General features: G+C 50.2%; 1 protein-coding gene across 1 annotated transcript in view; it reads right to left on the minus strand.

Moving 5' to 3' along the window:
* Positions 1–6,234, minus strand: part of ABTB3 (ankyrin repeat and BTB domain containing 3) — a 178,646-nt gene extending 172,412 nt beyond the window's left edge. The window contains exon 1 of the mRNA XM_064455787.1: positions 5,003–6,234. Coding sequence (XP_064311857.1) covers positions 5,003–5,963 — 961 coding nt within the window. The 5' untranslated portion in view covers positions 5,964–6,234. The remainder of the gene's footprint in view (positions 1–5,002) is intronic.
* Positions 6,235–14,769: the final 8,535 nt, after the last annotated feature.

The raw sequence follows: 14,769 nt of genomic DNA on the forward strand, positions 1-14,769 counted from the left end.
TAACTGAAACAAATTATATGAATAAAAATGTCCGGCGGGCAACAAACTTTCATCAGCTAGTCAGTCAAACAGCAACCTCCCCCTGGGTCTCTACTTTCCAGTCCCACCGTTGCTCCTCACCCCTCACAGGGCAACAGAGGCCTGCAACGAGTGCACACATGCTGAGCGTCCGTCTGTCCCGCTCCTGCCAACACCAGGTGTTCAAGCAACCCACCCCATTCCAGGGAAGGAGCACATCTCCCCCACTGCCCTCCCAGCTCCCACCAGCATTGGTGGCCACAAGCCACAACCAGGCACAACTCACTCTCCCATCCAGAGGGGGTACAAATGCACAACTTGTTTAGAGAGGCTGTGGAATTTTGTTTGGGAGGATGTCAGGTAAGAGAATCGAGCAAAAATACACATCATTTGTTGCACCGCTACTGATGCTAACCTCTGGGCAAGGGACTCAAGTGCCCAGAAGCAGGTGGGAAAAACGTAACAGCAAAGACCCCTAAGTATATCATACAGGCATATAAAAGAAACCTCATTCTGTATTCCAAATCTTTTTTTTACTAGAGAGAAATAAGAGTGAAATATAATGGGAGGAAAAGGATGTTCTTAAAACTGCAGTTTAAAAAAAGCCCAGGAAAAAGGCATGAAATTCCATCTTGTGCCCAAATATTCCTCTATCATCCTAGCTGAAATAAGTTTTAGATTGATTTTTACATTGCCCCTAAAGCCATAATAGCATCTTGAATGGTTCAATTACAATAGAAAGCAGAGAAGTAACAGACAGATAACAGTATGCTCGCCAGTAAGGGAAGGGAATGGTCTTTATATACAAACATGTATGTATACATATGTATCAGAACTTAAAAGCATTTACTGATTTGGTTAAGCTGTGCTAATATATTGCTATTGCTCATTTGCTTGGAGTCCCTCTAGTTCGCCTGGATTAGGAGAAGAGGCTGAGGTTAAACTGAGGTTAGCTGACACGTGTCAGCCAAGCCTGACCTAATCCTGGGTTTCTTCCTAGTTGTTGTGTCTTCCTCTCTAAATAATATTAAGAGCAGGAAGAAACCACAGGGAAGAAGTTGGGTTCCAAATAACTATTTTTAGTAGCTGTACACAAACAGACATGGCCGAGTTGTGCACGCTGGCTGCTCCACAAAAACCTCCTCCCTGCGATCCCTGCCTCCCTCGCGGCCTCTGCCCTTCCCACGAGTCCTGCAACACAAGATAAGGAGACCCCCAAAACTGAAATGAAAACAACCTGTTTTCTAAACTCTATATTAATCTAAGTGTTGTCTAATACCATTCCTCTGCCTAGTAAAAAAGAGCCTCTATAATACAGTGTAGGTGACTTTGAGCTACTTGGACCCACCATCCAAGCATTCCTGCGAAAATGAAATACGTGGACATAATCCTACAATTTGTGCTGCATCCAAGACCTGGGAAAACTTCCCAGTCATCTCAAAGCAGCTCTAAGATCAGGCCTAAAAATTAGGGGTTTGATGAGCAATAAAGAAACAAAAATAACATAGCTTAAACCGCAGAGGTACCAGCTTTTTAATGTCTTTTGAGCACGTAGTATTTTGCTCCCACTATTTCAAGGGAAATAACACTCCACGCGATTGCTACAGGATGTAAAATGTGTATTGTGCCGTTCAGACAGAGCTCGTAATAGAAACATTGGAGCATCAGTGAAATCCCAAACGTGAAGTTCTTAATTTTCATTCAGCCACGACATTAAAATTCTGGTTGTGCAAGGGGGAAAAAAAAAATTACTACCTCAGAGTGCTTTTAAGGTTTATTCTTTCTGATACGGTAACTGGGATAAGCTCGGCCAACATGCAGGCAGCTGCAGGTAGACTCCAGCGGCTTGCTCCAGACGCCACTGCCTGCTTCTCCTTTGTCATCCTTACTCCCGTACCACAGAGAGGGTTGTCAAGAGGCTTATCAAGGAGATGTGGCCTGCTGCCTGCAACGCACAAAGAAGTGCTAAAACCTTCATCCACATGCCTTCAACCCTGCACAAGAAATGAGCAGGCACCTGTTGGAGAGCTTGCCTCCAGTCGAGGCAGCTGCCCAAGCTCGGGCCAGACGTACCCAAGACAAACCCAGCAGGCTGAAGCACCCACCGAAAGAACTGGCTCAGACATCTTCTTTGTCTGAAGGCGCATGACCATCATTTATAGGAAGGAGAAGGTTATCTTGCGATCCTGATCTTATTCAGCAACTTCCAAGATGACTGGGTATGACACCAGGCTAAAAAACCTCAGCTGAAACCACTAAACACTCTGCACAGCTGACTGGGAAGCACTGAAAGGCTGGTTTGTATCTTGCAGATCTTCAGATCATCTTCCCCAACACTTGTGTTCATGAACTATAATCTTGGGCTACATCATGCATAAACTCATGTTCCTCATATACTTGCATCCTGTGATCTTCACGGGTTGCCTGTTTCACTGTCTGGGTGGAATTTAAGGTGTTGAATTTAGCCTGGAAAATCTGTAAACAGTTTGACATTTGCCTGCCAGAGAGACACTGCCTCTCCCCCCAAAAAAACACCTGCAGAAGAGGTACTGCTAGGGGGTCTGCTCTTGCACTGCTTTTCTTTCCCCCCCCTTCACTCAAATCGTGTTGCTGTGGTGCCTCGAGAAAGGACCCTGCCACTGCTTCTCATCCACGTCTGATGGACCAAATCCACTGATTTCAGTGCCTGTGTGTCCACAAGCCACCCAGATTTATTGAATCTCCAGAGTACAAGACCTGCTGCTTCTCCCACTCCTGCAGTAGCACAGAGAGATGTGACGAGAAGTTTGTTACCTATTAAGTTGCTTTATCACGGTGTTTCAAGTGCTGAGTACAGAGGAAGGATGAACTTGTGGTTACGCCACTATATAGACACGTAGCTTCCAGCAGTCCTAGCCTCCTACCACAGATTGCCCAAATAGTTTCGAGCAGCTCAATTAATCTCTCACATCAGATTTCCCCACCTTTTAAGTGCCTGAGAAGGAAATATTTGCAACCAACCATGGAGCACTCAGACATCAAAATGGTGAGGACTACATAAACAGATACATATCTCACTGGTGAAGAACAGACGGATGTGCTTCATGGTTTATAATGGCTGTTTTAGTTACCATGAAGCTACTTAAGTGCATGCAACACATCCTTGGATTAAATCTAAATAAACATAAACAGCAATTAAAAAAATAGCATTTACTACAAGAAGGCCTGGCTCTTGTTTGCACCTGTAACTCTAAATATATGTAATATGATGTCAAACTGCACCTCATAAGATGCTAAAAAGCAAAACAGCATTTGCACAGAACACATAATGACACAGGGAGAGAGGTAAAACAAAATGGACAACTTGCTTGGGTCTGATTCGAACATCTTAGAAAAATGCCATTTGCTGGAGTCAGGACTGAGCTACCAAGGAGATTTGTGCCAGGTAAAGCTACAACAAAATGGAGACGAAAACTCCAAAATCGGGTTCTTGGAAAAGAGATAAATGAGGGTCAGAATGAAGTTCATTGAAATCCACCGAGCTGATACAGAGGGAGTTAGAGAGTGCCGCAAAACAAAATGAAAGGCTCAGTAGGAGCCTGCACAGCAAGTGCTGCAATGTCAGAAACGCAACACAGTGCCATCTGAGACCTACAGGCACAGTACCAGGACTCGAGGAAAAGAAAAAAAAACAACGGTGGCACTCCTGGGGAAGACATGCCTGCGCTAGACAGCGCTAGAATAAAGCGCAAGGGTCCTGCAACAGACACCACCAACAGCAGATGCGTTTCGAGGGGAGGTTCAGCAGAGCCTCTGGGGAGGACATCCATGGCTGGAGTAAAACCGTCAGAGGAATATAACGGAGCCACATTTATTTACAGCAGGGAGGATGATTTGCCTTTTTCTTTTGCTACTGCTTGGCATCCTCCTTTGGGTGTCGTACGGGAGAGAAGGTGTCTTAACACAATAGATAATTGGCTGTAATGCATCCTCTGTGGCTATAACAACTTCACAGGGTTTATCTGTAGACCTGATCTAGATTTCCAGTTATCCTTGTTCTCCCAGTTCCCCTCCCCGCTCCCCCTCCCCCCCCAATATTTGCATCTCAGCTTGACAGGTATTTTGGATTTAGGCTGAACAGAAGCGTATGCATGTGCCTGCGCTCGCTTAGGCGAAGGTAGGTGAAACCACCCGATTTTAACTCGCATTCCCTGAGACGCGGCTCATTCCGTTTTCCCTTCCCTGACAAACAGAGGGAGCTGAAATAAGAAACGTCAACTTTGGGATCCTGCTCTACCGAACGGTAACTCATTAAAAATATTGAGTTCTTCGTTTAAAAAGAAAGGAAAAAAAAAAAACAACCCAGGAAGTCGATGCATCACCTTCACAGTTGATGCATCTGTGTCAAGCTCTGGGTAAACAAGCAGCAACATGAATGAAATCTGTCCAGAAAGACTGCATTTCAGCGCCAACCACGCAATCTCTGGCCAAACCACTGCATATGTAACAAAGTTTGATCTCGCTTGCGAGCTCTCAGCTGCGCTTCTGCCATTTCCTGTGGAAAACTGACGCTCTGAACTGTCTATCACCCAGCAGCCCTCGCCGACACCCCTGCCCGCTGCCCCTGAAGGCGCACACAGCCGCCGGCGGGGAGGCAGGAGGGGAGGCAGGAGGGGAGGCAGGAGGGGAGGCAGGAGGGGAGGCAGGAGGGGAGGCAGGAGGGGAGGCAGGAGGGGAGGCAGGAGGGGAGGCAGCCCCGGCAGGGATGCTCGGCAGCTCCCACCCCGCGCTCCGGGCCGGGCACCGCCGGCAAGGTGCAAACCCGCCGCCCTCCCCGGCCACCCCGCCGCAGCCCCGCTCCCTCCCCGGCGGCAGGTGTCGCCGCCCGCCCCGCGCCCAGGGACGGACGGACAGGCGGACGGGAGCCCTCCGCGGGGGGGGGGGTTCCCGCCCCGGCGCAACAGGTGGTCGGTGGCGCCCGGTGCCGCCCCGGCGCCGCACTCACCGCTGGCGTTCTTGCCGCAGATGAGGTGCTGGTAGGGCTGCAGCAAGCCCCAGAGCTCGGGGTCGTTGTTGACCGTCTGCTCCAGCGCTTCCAGGGTGAAGCGGGGCGCCTCGCCGCCCTCCTTCTCCTTCTCGGCCGGGGCGGCGGCGGCGGCCGGGGGGCGGCCGGGCGGCGGGAGCGGGGCGGCGGGGCCGGCCAGCACCCGGGCGTGGATGTCGCGGAAGAGGCTCTCGGTGCCGGCGGTGAGGTAGATGGCGGCATGCTCGTGGATGCGCAGGGCCACGCGGCTGTCCACCATCCAGCGGTAGAACTTGCCCACGGAGAAGGCCAGCCCGCAGCGCGCCGACTTGCCGCGGCTGAAGCGGTCGCCGCCGCTGCCGCTCATGTTGTAGAGGGAGAGGGCGCCGAGGGCGGCCGCCGTGCAGCGGGCCGCCAGCGTCCAGCCCAGGACGATCTCCATGGCGCTCCGCACTTCGTGCTTGGTGCACTTGGCGAAGCGGAGGCTCAGCCGCTGCGCCTCCCGGGCGATGCGCACCAGCGCCCGGCTCACCAGCGTCGAGAGCCGCGCCGCCGCATCCCGGCTCCCGGGGCTGGCGGCGGCGGCGCCCGGCGGCCGAGGCTCCCGGCGCGGCGGCGGCAGCAGCAGCGCCTCCACCTCCTCCAGGCTCCAGGGGACCTCCTCAAGGTCGGGCAGGAGCCGGGAGCACTGCTGCCCCGCGCAGTCCAGCACCTCGGAGTCTTCCGCTAGGACGGTGTTGACGGTGTCGAAGCTGTTGTGCCGACTGTGCATGGAGTCAGTTAGGTGCGGCCAGCAGCTTCCTCCATAGGGGTACGCGGGGTGCGAATCCGAGCAGCACAGCGACAAGTTGGAAGAGCGCACCGAGTCCGCCGCGCCACCATACCCGGAGTCCAGCGTCAGGTCTTCCAGCGTCCTCACCGCCGTCTTACCTCTCCGGGCCATCGCCGCACTTCATGCTGCACCCGCGGGACCCGGGCGGGGAGCGGCTCACGGGAAAGAGGGGAGGGGAGAAAACACCGAGGGGACGCTGCCGAGACCCGCCGGCCGCTTCGCTTCGCTTCGCCCCGCTGGCCGCAGCCTGCTGCCGCCCCGCTCCGCCAGACGCCAGCGAAGCGGCGGCGGTGCTGCCCGCTCCCGGCCCCGGCCCCGGCTCCGGCTCCTGCACTGCGCCGCGCCGCCGGCCCGACACCGACACCGCAGCGCAGCGCCGGCCAGGCGGCGCGAGGAGGGGGCGGGGCCATGCAAAGCGCCGCCGGCTCGCGGCCAATGGGCCGGCGCGGGGGCGGAGACATGCAAAGCGCCTCCGGCTCGCGGCCAATGGGACGGTGCCCTGCGCCTGGCGGCACCTCCCCTCGCTTCCGCGGGGCGCGGAGCCGCGGCGCGCCGCGGGGCGCGCGGCCCGGGGCGGGGGGGGCGCGGTCCCGCCCGCCGCGCCCCGGCCCGGCCCCCGCCTGCGCCCCCCGCGGGCTGCAGCACCCCGCCGCCGGCGCCGGCCCCTGCCCGGGCTGCGGCCCTGCGCGCAGGCTGGACCCCGCGGTCCAGCCCCGAAGGGCTTCGCGTCCTGCTGCAAAAGGAAGCGGCGGCCGCGCTGGCAGCCGGGTGCGTGGCGAGGCGCGGGGTGGAGTGGCCCCAAGCACCGCGTCCTGTGTCCCTCCCGGCTGGGAGCGGTAAGGTGTGAAGCATGTCTCTGTTACATCCACCACCACCGTTCCTCGGGTACGTAAACCCGAGTCCTGCTCCAGCCCTCGCTGGTTTTTCACACCAGCAGCTTCCTCATGTTGCTCTAAACAAACGAAAGGCACAGGCACAGGCAGCATGAGACAGTCAAGATGTTTTGAAACCGAGCAGAAACTGCCACGTAAGAATACCAGGCATCACTCGAGCCAGGAAGAGCAGTTTCCAAATAACTAAAACAAGTACGATAAAGCCCTTAGACATTCTTGAAATTAACCCCCAAAGTATCACAAAGGGTTTGACAGGTAAGATTTGTGCTGGGCTTAGGGTGCATTTTCTATGCACGTTAGGGTTTCTTGTGCAATATATGGACAATTTATCCCCAACTAATGGGTATTAATCTTACATTGCTAGGCTTTAGCTTTATTAGGAGTTGCCTAGCTAATATCCCAGGCAACAGACTGAGAATGTATATGCTTGTGCGTTCTGGTTATGAATAAATTTTGTATCCTTTTTAAGTGTAAAATACCAGCAAAATTCTATCCCTTTAAGGATAAAAGCCTAGCAAACACATTTCTCTATCATGCCAACAGAGGCGGCCAAAATTCTTGAGTAGACAAGGCGAGTCATGTAAGAGATTTCCCCGTCCAAGTAAGCAAAGACTGGCAATCCTTCAACGTAAACTTCCAGCAGGAAAGGCACGAACACAACTACAGGTAGGCTCATTTGTCAAACAGGTTGGGGAAAACTATGACACTGCCGAAAACACGAAGACGGGGTTGCCTTCCAAATGAAGTCAGGTGCTGTCAGAAACGGGTTTCTCGGCATAGCCTTGGTCCTTCCACAAGATGCCCTGTTCACAATAGGTTCCCACAAAAATCCTAAAAGCCACCGTATCTTGATAAAAAATAGCAGCGCTGAGGACAGGAGCAACCTGAACTAGAGCCACTGTCACGCTGCAAGTAAGAAGTTGAGGCACACGCTGCCAGCAGCAGCTATTTTTTGGGAGGGGGGTGGTCATCAAAAATAAGAGCATGCCTTGAGCGTAAACTCCTGTGGACTTTGTGGCAGTCCAGCAGCATGTCTCGCAGTAGAGCCCTCTGGTGTCTTCAGCACTTCAGTGCATTGGCTGTTCAAAATTCATGTTTCCATTTGATAGAAGGGAAGTGCCACCAGGAACGAACTCCTTGGGTTATTTATTTTTCTAACGAACTCCAGTCACTTGACTGTCCCTACACTATCATAAAGTTCTGCAATTGCTCACACTGAGCACATGTAACAGCAGGTCAAACTCAGGGAAAGTCCAAGTTTGGGAAGTTCTGTAGCAAACAGTTTGTTGGGCTTCAGCAGGACACAAGGTGGATGTCCAGGGAGGGTGGAACAAGTGAGCTGGGTGGTTTGTTCACCAGCCTTTGTAAAAATAGATTCTGGTGTTGTCCTCTGAAGCACCATTTTTAGGATACAGCATTAACCACACATTGAGATGAACAGGAGAAATAAGAAGTGGACAGTTGTCTCAGGCTGCATGCAGACTCAGGCATTCATATTACTGACTCAAGGCTAGTTTGTCCTTCAGAAGTGAATGGGGTTTTTTAGTTTTAATTCAGAAAGGAAAATATTGGGCTTTACTAGAGATTTTGTGGTTACAGTGAGATGTGCATCACCTCGCACATGGTGGTTTGATTCCCGGTCATGCTACCAGTCCAGAAGATGTTGCAACGCTTGGACACAGCAAAGGCATGTCAGCAGCACTAGGCTGGTTTAAACTTCCAAAAGGAGCAGTGAGAGCTTCTGACTCATTTCTTCAGTAGACTAATTACTTTCTCATTGAAAGGGCTGGAGGTTTGGATCAGTACAGAGTGGCCAGTCTGGATCTCCGGTGATCTTCAGCACCTGAAGGATCTCACCTGCCCAGGTTCAGGTACCCTGGTTGCTGCATCCCAGAGTGGGCTTCAGCATGATTTGGAAGGATATCTGAAAGTGCTCCTAAGACAGGATGACTTCATTCTTGAAACTGCCCTGGGAAAAGATGGGATCAAACTGTTTGGAGGGAAACACACCCTTGCAACAGGTCCAGTGCCCCAATGAGGTGAGCTCCAGAGACAGGCCTCAGCTTTAATCCAGAAAAGGTACCACACCCCTCCTGCCCTGGGCTGAAAGTCAGGTGTCTGCAGCTGCATCCCACTTGCCAGCCTTACAGCCAGGGTCATTTGCCTAGTAGACAAAAACATCCACTGAAGAAAAAAAAGTCCCTTTATATGTCAAAGGCTGGGGAGGGGGAAAACACTTTTCAGCTTGTTGGAGACATGGATATCAATTATCCTTACAGAGAATTAAGACAGGGGCTGATTAAGTACCATTCCAGGATGATAAGTGCCAGCAAAAACTCTGAAAGAAAGAAATTGAACCACATTTTAAAAAGGTGCTCAGGGCAAATTTAAGTGAATGGGACGTTGAAGTTTGCATGGGGAGAGCAGTAAGAGCACAATTCTTTCCTTCCCCACCCAGTCAACTGCCCACAAATGGCCACTTCTTCAGAGCTGTAGGGAAAAACATGACAGCAAACAGGCTGCTAGACAGAACAGGAATGTACCTAGGATCAGGCCACTCCGTGCAATTTCTGTATCCAGAATTCAATGTGCTGCACTCCAATAGCATCTCAGGTCAAAAGCAGCATTCGCAGGATCTCCCAGTGCTATCTCCAACTTCTAGGAACAAGGAGCGAAGCTTCTGAGGGCATTGCTTATATTGCTGGGGAAGTGGGAGTGCTAATGTTTCTGAGCACAGGGGGGTAATTTACAAAGAAAGGCTGTAATCCTGTACCTGTTAAGCAGGTGTGAAATGCACATCCCTGCCAGAGGAGCCTTCCGGGCTGCAGCATGAGTGCAGTCGGCTGCAGAGACACCGCCCATCGAAGAAGGAACCGAGCAGGGGCATCAGGTAGCATGGTCCCTGCGGGGCCGCTGGGCAACTGCTGCCAACTGTTTAGACAAGCAGGCTCAGGCAGATGACTCTGGAGTTGCTCCTCAAACGCATACAACACCGAAAGGAGTGGGAATGAGTGACACAATGAGGCCACCAGCCCGCTAGCTGGAAGGCACCACCAGTGCCTCCAGTGTGAGTGGGAAGGAAGGACGCACGGCGGCTGGATGCCACACTACCCGCTTGTACCCCGATCAGCCCCATCCTGCTGATCTGAGCAACTAGCTGCATTAGGACCCCTGGCAAGGACTCAGCAGGAGGTATTGCCCCATGGAGAGGCAAGGTTGATCAGCTGCTCCTCTTGCAGACGCTAAGGAAAAGGGCTGCCCCTGAAGTCAGAGACAGCTGTTCTTGTTCTTGTCTGCTGTGCAGAAGCAGCAGCTCCTGCTTCTCACTGAGCTCAAAACCCTTCCTGACTTTCTTCCTGCAGTCCCCACGCCTCCATGGAAGTCAGTTAGAGATGTGTAGACTCCTGCCTGGCACGGAGGAGAGCAATTACTCTGGGTTTCTCAGAAGCCACTAACTGGGGACACTCAGAGAAACCACCAGCCAAAACCAAATCTCAGCACATATAACAGAACTGCGGAGCCCAGGGCCATGGTACGTTTTGGAAGCCAAAAGCATAAATGAATTCAGAAACATATCTGCCAAATCTTTGGAGGCTAAGACCACTGGTAACTGTTAAACACAATTCTGCACAAGCAATCTTCATCTCAGAAACTTTCTCAACAGCTGTTTGCCAGAAACAGGGAGAGGTTATGCCAGGGGAAGGAGCACTTCGTAATCACTTGGTTCCCCACGGGTCTTTCATTGGTGGCTGTGAGAGACAAACAACGGTGCTGCAGAGACAGGATCAGAGCCCCCAGGGCAGTCCTTTGGTTCAGAGCCCTTGCTCCCACACCAGCCAAGGGCACTACCACCAGTTCACAAACACTGCTTGGTTCAGAGACCTCCACAGCCAACGCAGCAGCACTTACTGTCTTTACAAGATGTTGGATCTTGTCCTTTGTTCTAAGGACCTTTGTTCTAAGGAGGCAACATCTACATGAATCCTGACAGGTTTTAATCTTTTCTTAAAACCATTCATGATGAAGACTCTACAACTTCCTTGGATGGTCTGTTTCTGAGTACAAATAATCTTACTGCTGGAAACAGCCTTCCTAACATCTAACCTAACCTTTTCTTTGCTATGAATGTAAAAAATAAAAAGGTGCTCCCACACTTTGTTAGTAGACTGGACTGGCATCTCCGTATCGCTTTATCTTAGGCAGTACTAAAAGCTGCTAGAGCCAAGCAGAAAATGTATGCCATTATGCCCCAGCCAGCAGATGTAGGTGCTCTCACAATTCGCTATAGCACTCCAAAAGGTATAACAGTGTTTGCATGCTTTATGTGCAATAAGATTACACATACATACTACGTTTTGATCAGAACTAAAAGAAACAGGAATAGCAGGCTTCCCAGAGGATGGAGACAAGGAAAGACTCTGTTCAGCCAGTGGTTATTTCCATTCCACCCAAGGAATAACAAACCTGTGTAAGGGATATATGCATGGCTACATGAGAAAACAATTTAAAAGTGAATTTTAACCTGACAAACATGCTTGAGATCAGCAGTGACTGACAAGTTAGCTGGCTGTTTACTCTTTGCTTGAGAGGACATCCGGCATGGAGATGGTTTAACCTACTCTACAGTTTTAAGTAATTGCTCCTCCCACCACCACTGAAATCCTCTTTATACTTGGTAGTTCAGGAACGGCAGTTTTGTCTCATAAAGGAGCGGCATGCTCAAGAACGCAGCCCCACAGTTAGGCAACCACACTTGCTGTATCCTGATGCTGCAAGGAGTTGACAAGCTGGGTCTGGCGCCCACTTGGACCCCGGTGTGAGGCAGTGCGCGTGCTCTCTCCCTGGGGGTTGTATCTGTTAGTCCTTGTTTGCAATTCAAGAGTCAGTCCTGATTTAGAAAGAAAAGAATTCTTTTTTGTGTGTTTTAAAAACAGTTCTTCGTGGCACCGTAGTCCACACATAGTCTTAAGTGAAATTTTAGGAGGTAGTTTCTACAATATGACCTTTCCCTCTGGTGACTGTGTGAAGGATGAGAGAAGGACAGGAGATGCTGCACTCCTTCCCCACTGTTGCCGCTCGTGGGGATTTCTTTTTAAAAAAGGGGAAAAATGGATTGCAGAGGTTATCTTTTAAGATTCACATTCACACCTCTGTCTCTTGCCGGTATTTAGGACTTACCTACATTTCTGCTATTAAAAAAGCATGATGTCAGTTAAGCCTACTCCCAGACCGCGGTATTTGATGGAGGAAGGTCCCCGGTACAGATATTCTGAATTTCCCCATCTAATGTTTTGGATTTTTTTTAAGGGGGCATTTGCTGATAGACAAACCACCTTGCCATCCACGTAGGAGATCTGCACCACAAGCTCCGATCCCCACCATGCATGCCACCACAGCTGCGGTCCTGCTCCCTGCATCTCCTGGGTACCACACTGACTCACGGGTGGGTGGGTAGTGAAACGAGGAGCCCCAGGCTATGGGTCAGGTGGCACCATCTCAGCTTTTCCACTACCACCTTCCAGACCAGTTCTAGGAGAAGGGGCTTTGCGTGCAGGTTCCCAACCTCACTCTTCTCTTATTTAAGCAGGCAAGGATTTTTTCCCCTTCCCCCACCAATAACTGTGGCAGGCACTAGCGAGCTGCAGGCCTACGCAATTACAAAGCATAATTAAGATAAGAGACTAGACAATTCCCTGATATTAAACAAGAACTTTTTATTTGTAGGCAAATCTCAAGAAAATCACACAGAGGAAGTAATTTTAATATGAAGAGGTTTTTTCCTTCACTGAAAAATAAGAAAACAAAAACTAGGCATTTTGGCATAAGATAACATTTAAGGAACTGAGCAGTATTGTGACATTCCCTTTCCTTTGTCCTAGCACTTACAACTTCTTTTGCATGTTTTCCGTGCAGTTCCATTCAAAAACTGATCAAAACTCCATTTTTTTTAACATTACAGCATTCTGTTCATTCCTTAACTGACCAAAAGTATTGCTGAAACGTCCATAAATAAATCAGAAAACAAACCAAAAAAAAAAACCAAACCAACTTACCTCAAACCTAATAGGAACTAACTCCAGAAAAAAATCGTATTACTGTCAGCGCTTTGCCTTGCCCAGAGATATTACATCACTGCAGTCTACCATGTTCAACAGCAAAATATATCATGATACATGGGAGAGACAAGGGAGCATTCTTGCTAGAAGTTTATGTTAAAAAAAAAATTTAAAAATTAAATTGTAAGCACAGTAACATATAATACAAACCTCTTTTTTTTTTTTTTCTTTTGGAAGATCAGTAGTAATTTTTTTGAGATTAATAACAGAGAGCACCAGGCAATGAGAACTGACATTTCCCAACTCCATCACGAAGTGCATTTCTTCACCTGTTTCATCATCCCGTGGGGCCTGACACAGCACAGTGTGGTCCAGCATGGGTACCCTGGTGACTTGGAAATGGAGGGTACAGCAAGTTGGGAAGGGAAAGGCCAGCTACCTGCTCTGGGGAATGCAGTTGCATGAGGTTATGATCAGTTTAATAAAATCGAGGACTTGTCCCGCAAGGGCAGTGGGCTCCACACAGGAGGAGACACCTCCTGAGAACCCACTGCGGCTTCTGAATCAAGTAACTGTGTTTTAGGAACTGGAAAGTTATTACAGACCCCTGATGTCACACATGGTGAAGGTGTGAGCAAATCATAAAATATTTGTGGGAAATCTCTCCCCCTAATCGACCCATAATCCCTGGTTTCTCCACTTTCTCCCCCTCTTTCCTCTTTCATTGCTGGGAGTAGACAAACTATTTACGGTCTGCACAGGGATTATGCTTTATCCACTTTATCCAGCCAGCAACCTACTGGAGTTTCATGTACTTTAAGAAATATGACCTACCAAACTGCCTCTTCCAATTTTTGTAATTTCAAGTATTTCTTGCATTTGCAGATGCCTAAAGGCTCAGGAAGCAAGCACTGCAGAAGCAGGGGGAAGGGCTGGGAGCCATTTCTGCTTCACATCACAAGCTCTCAAATGACCTGTATCTCATTTAGAAACCTGCCAAAATGCCTTTCCAAACAAACAGCTTTTTCTCCTTTCGAAGTCCCCTGTTGGATATCGTGATATACCTTGATGCCGGGCATACACTGATATCACCTGCAAAGGGAAAATAACATTTCCAGTACCCAAAGCAGGGGCTAGGAAAGGCTCGCACTTGACAGCTGCTGGATGCTGAAGGAGACTAAATACAGACAGGAGTCCACCCCAAGCCTGGGAGGTGTGAGTTAAGCACACACACAGTTTTATCCTGTAGTTACAAAGAGCCGGGAAGGGAAAACCTAATGACACACTTAGCCAGTGCTCCTGTCCCCTGCGGGTAGGGCTTGTGCGCAGGAAAGTGCCCATAAGTAGCTGTTAAGCATATGCCTCAAACACAGCACAGGTTAGGTGGGGCCCAGTTTGTAAGCACAGATGGTTTAGACCCTATCAAAGACTAATTTTCTGGTTTGAGGGGTTTTTTTTGGGTTTTGTTGTTGTTGTTGGGGTTTTGTTTGTTTGTTTTTTACCCAAGTTTAAGGCAGATAAGCTCCCCACAGACTCTGAAAGTGCAAAGCCTGTTACTCTCAAGCGCACCAGCTCTGTGGTGATGGTGACAGCCCACTGCCTTGGTCTGTGTTCAGATCTTCATCTTAGGAAATGCCTGTGTTCTCGCACCTCGTCAGGGAGCTGCAGATGGGCTGGGAGGGATGGAGATGTCCCAGGTGGCTGTGCTGGGCTCCCAAACCACCTTGGACTTGATGAGAGAGGGGGTGAGGTAAGATGGGACTTGTTTCCTTGGGCCACCAGAGTAAGCAGCTGCAGGAGAGGTGAAGATGCAGTGAGTCAGTGGAGAAAGGAGCTTCCAGGGCAGATATCCCAGACACCAGTAAAGCTCCAGCCAAATTGCAGTGACAGGATTTCCCAAAAAGACAACTGGGGGAGGAAAGATGCTTCCCTTTTGCACCCACCTCCATGTAGTCATTGCAGTGACCA

The sequence above is a fragment of the Phalacrocorax carbo genome, chromosome 1, assembly GCF_963921805.1.
Source record: "Phalacrocorax carbo chromosome 1, bPhaCar2.1, whole genome shotgun sequence".
NCBI classification, from domain to species: Eukaryota; Metazoa; Chordata; class Aves; order Suliformes; family Phalacrocoracidae; genus Phalacrocorax; species Phalacrocorax carbo.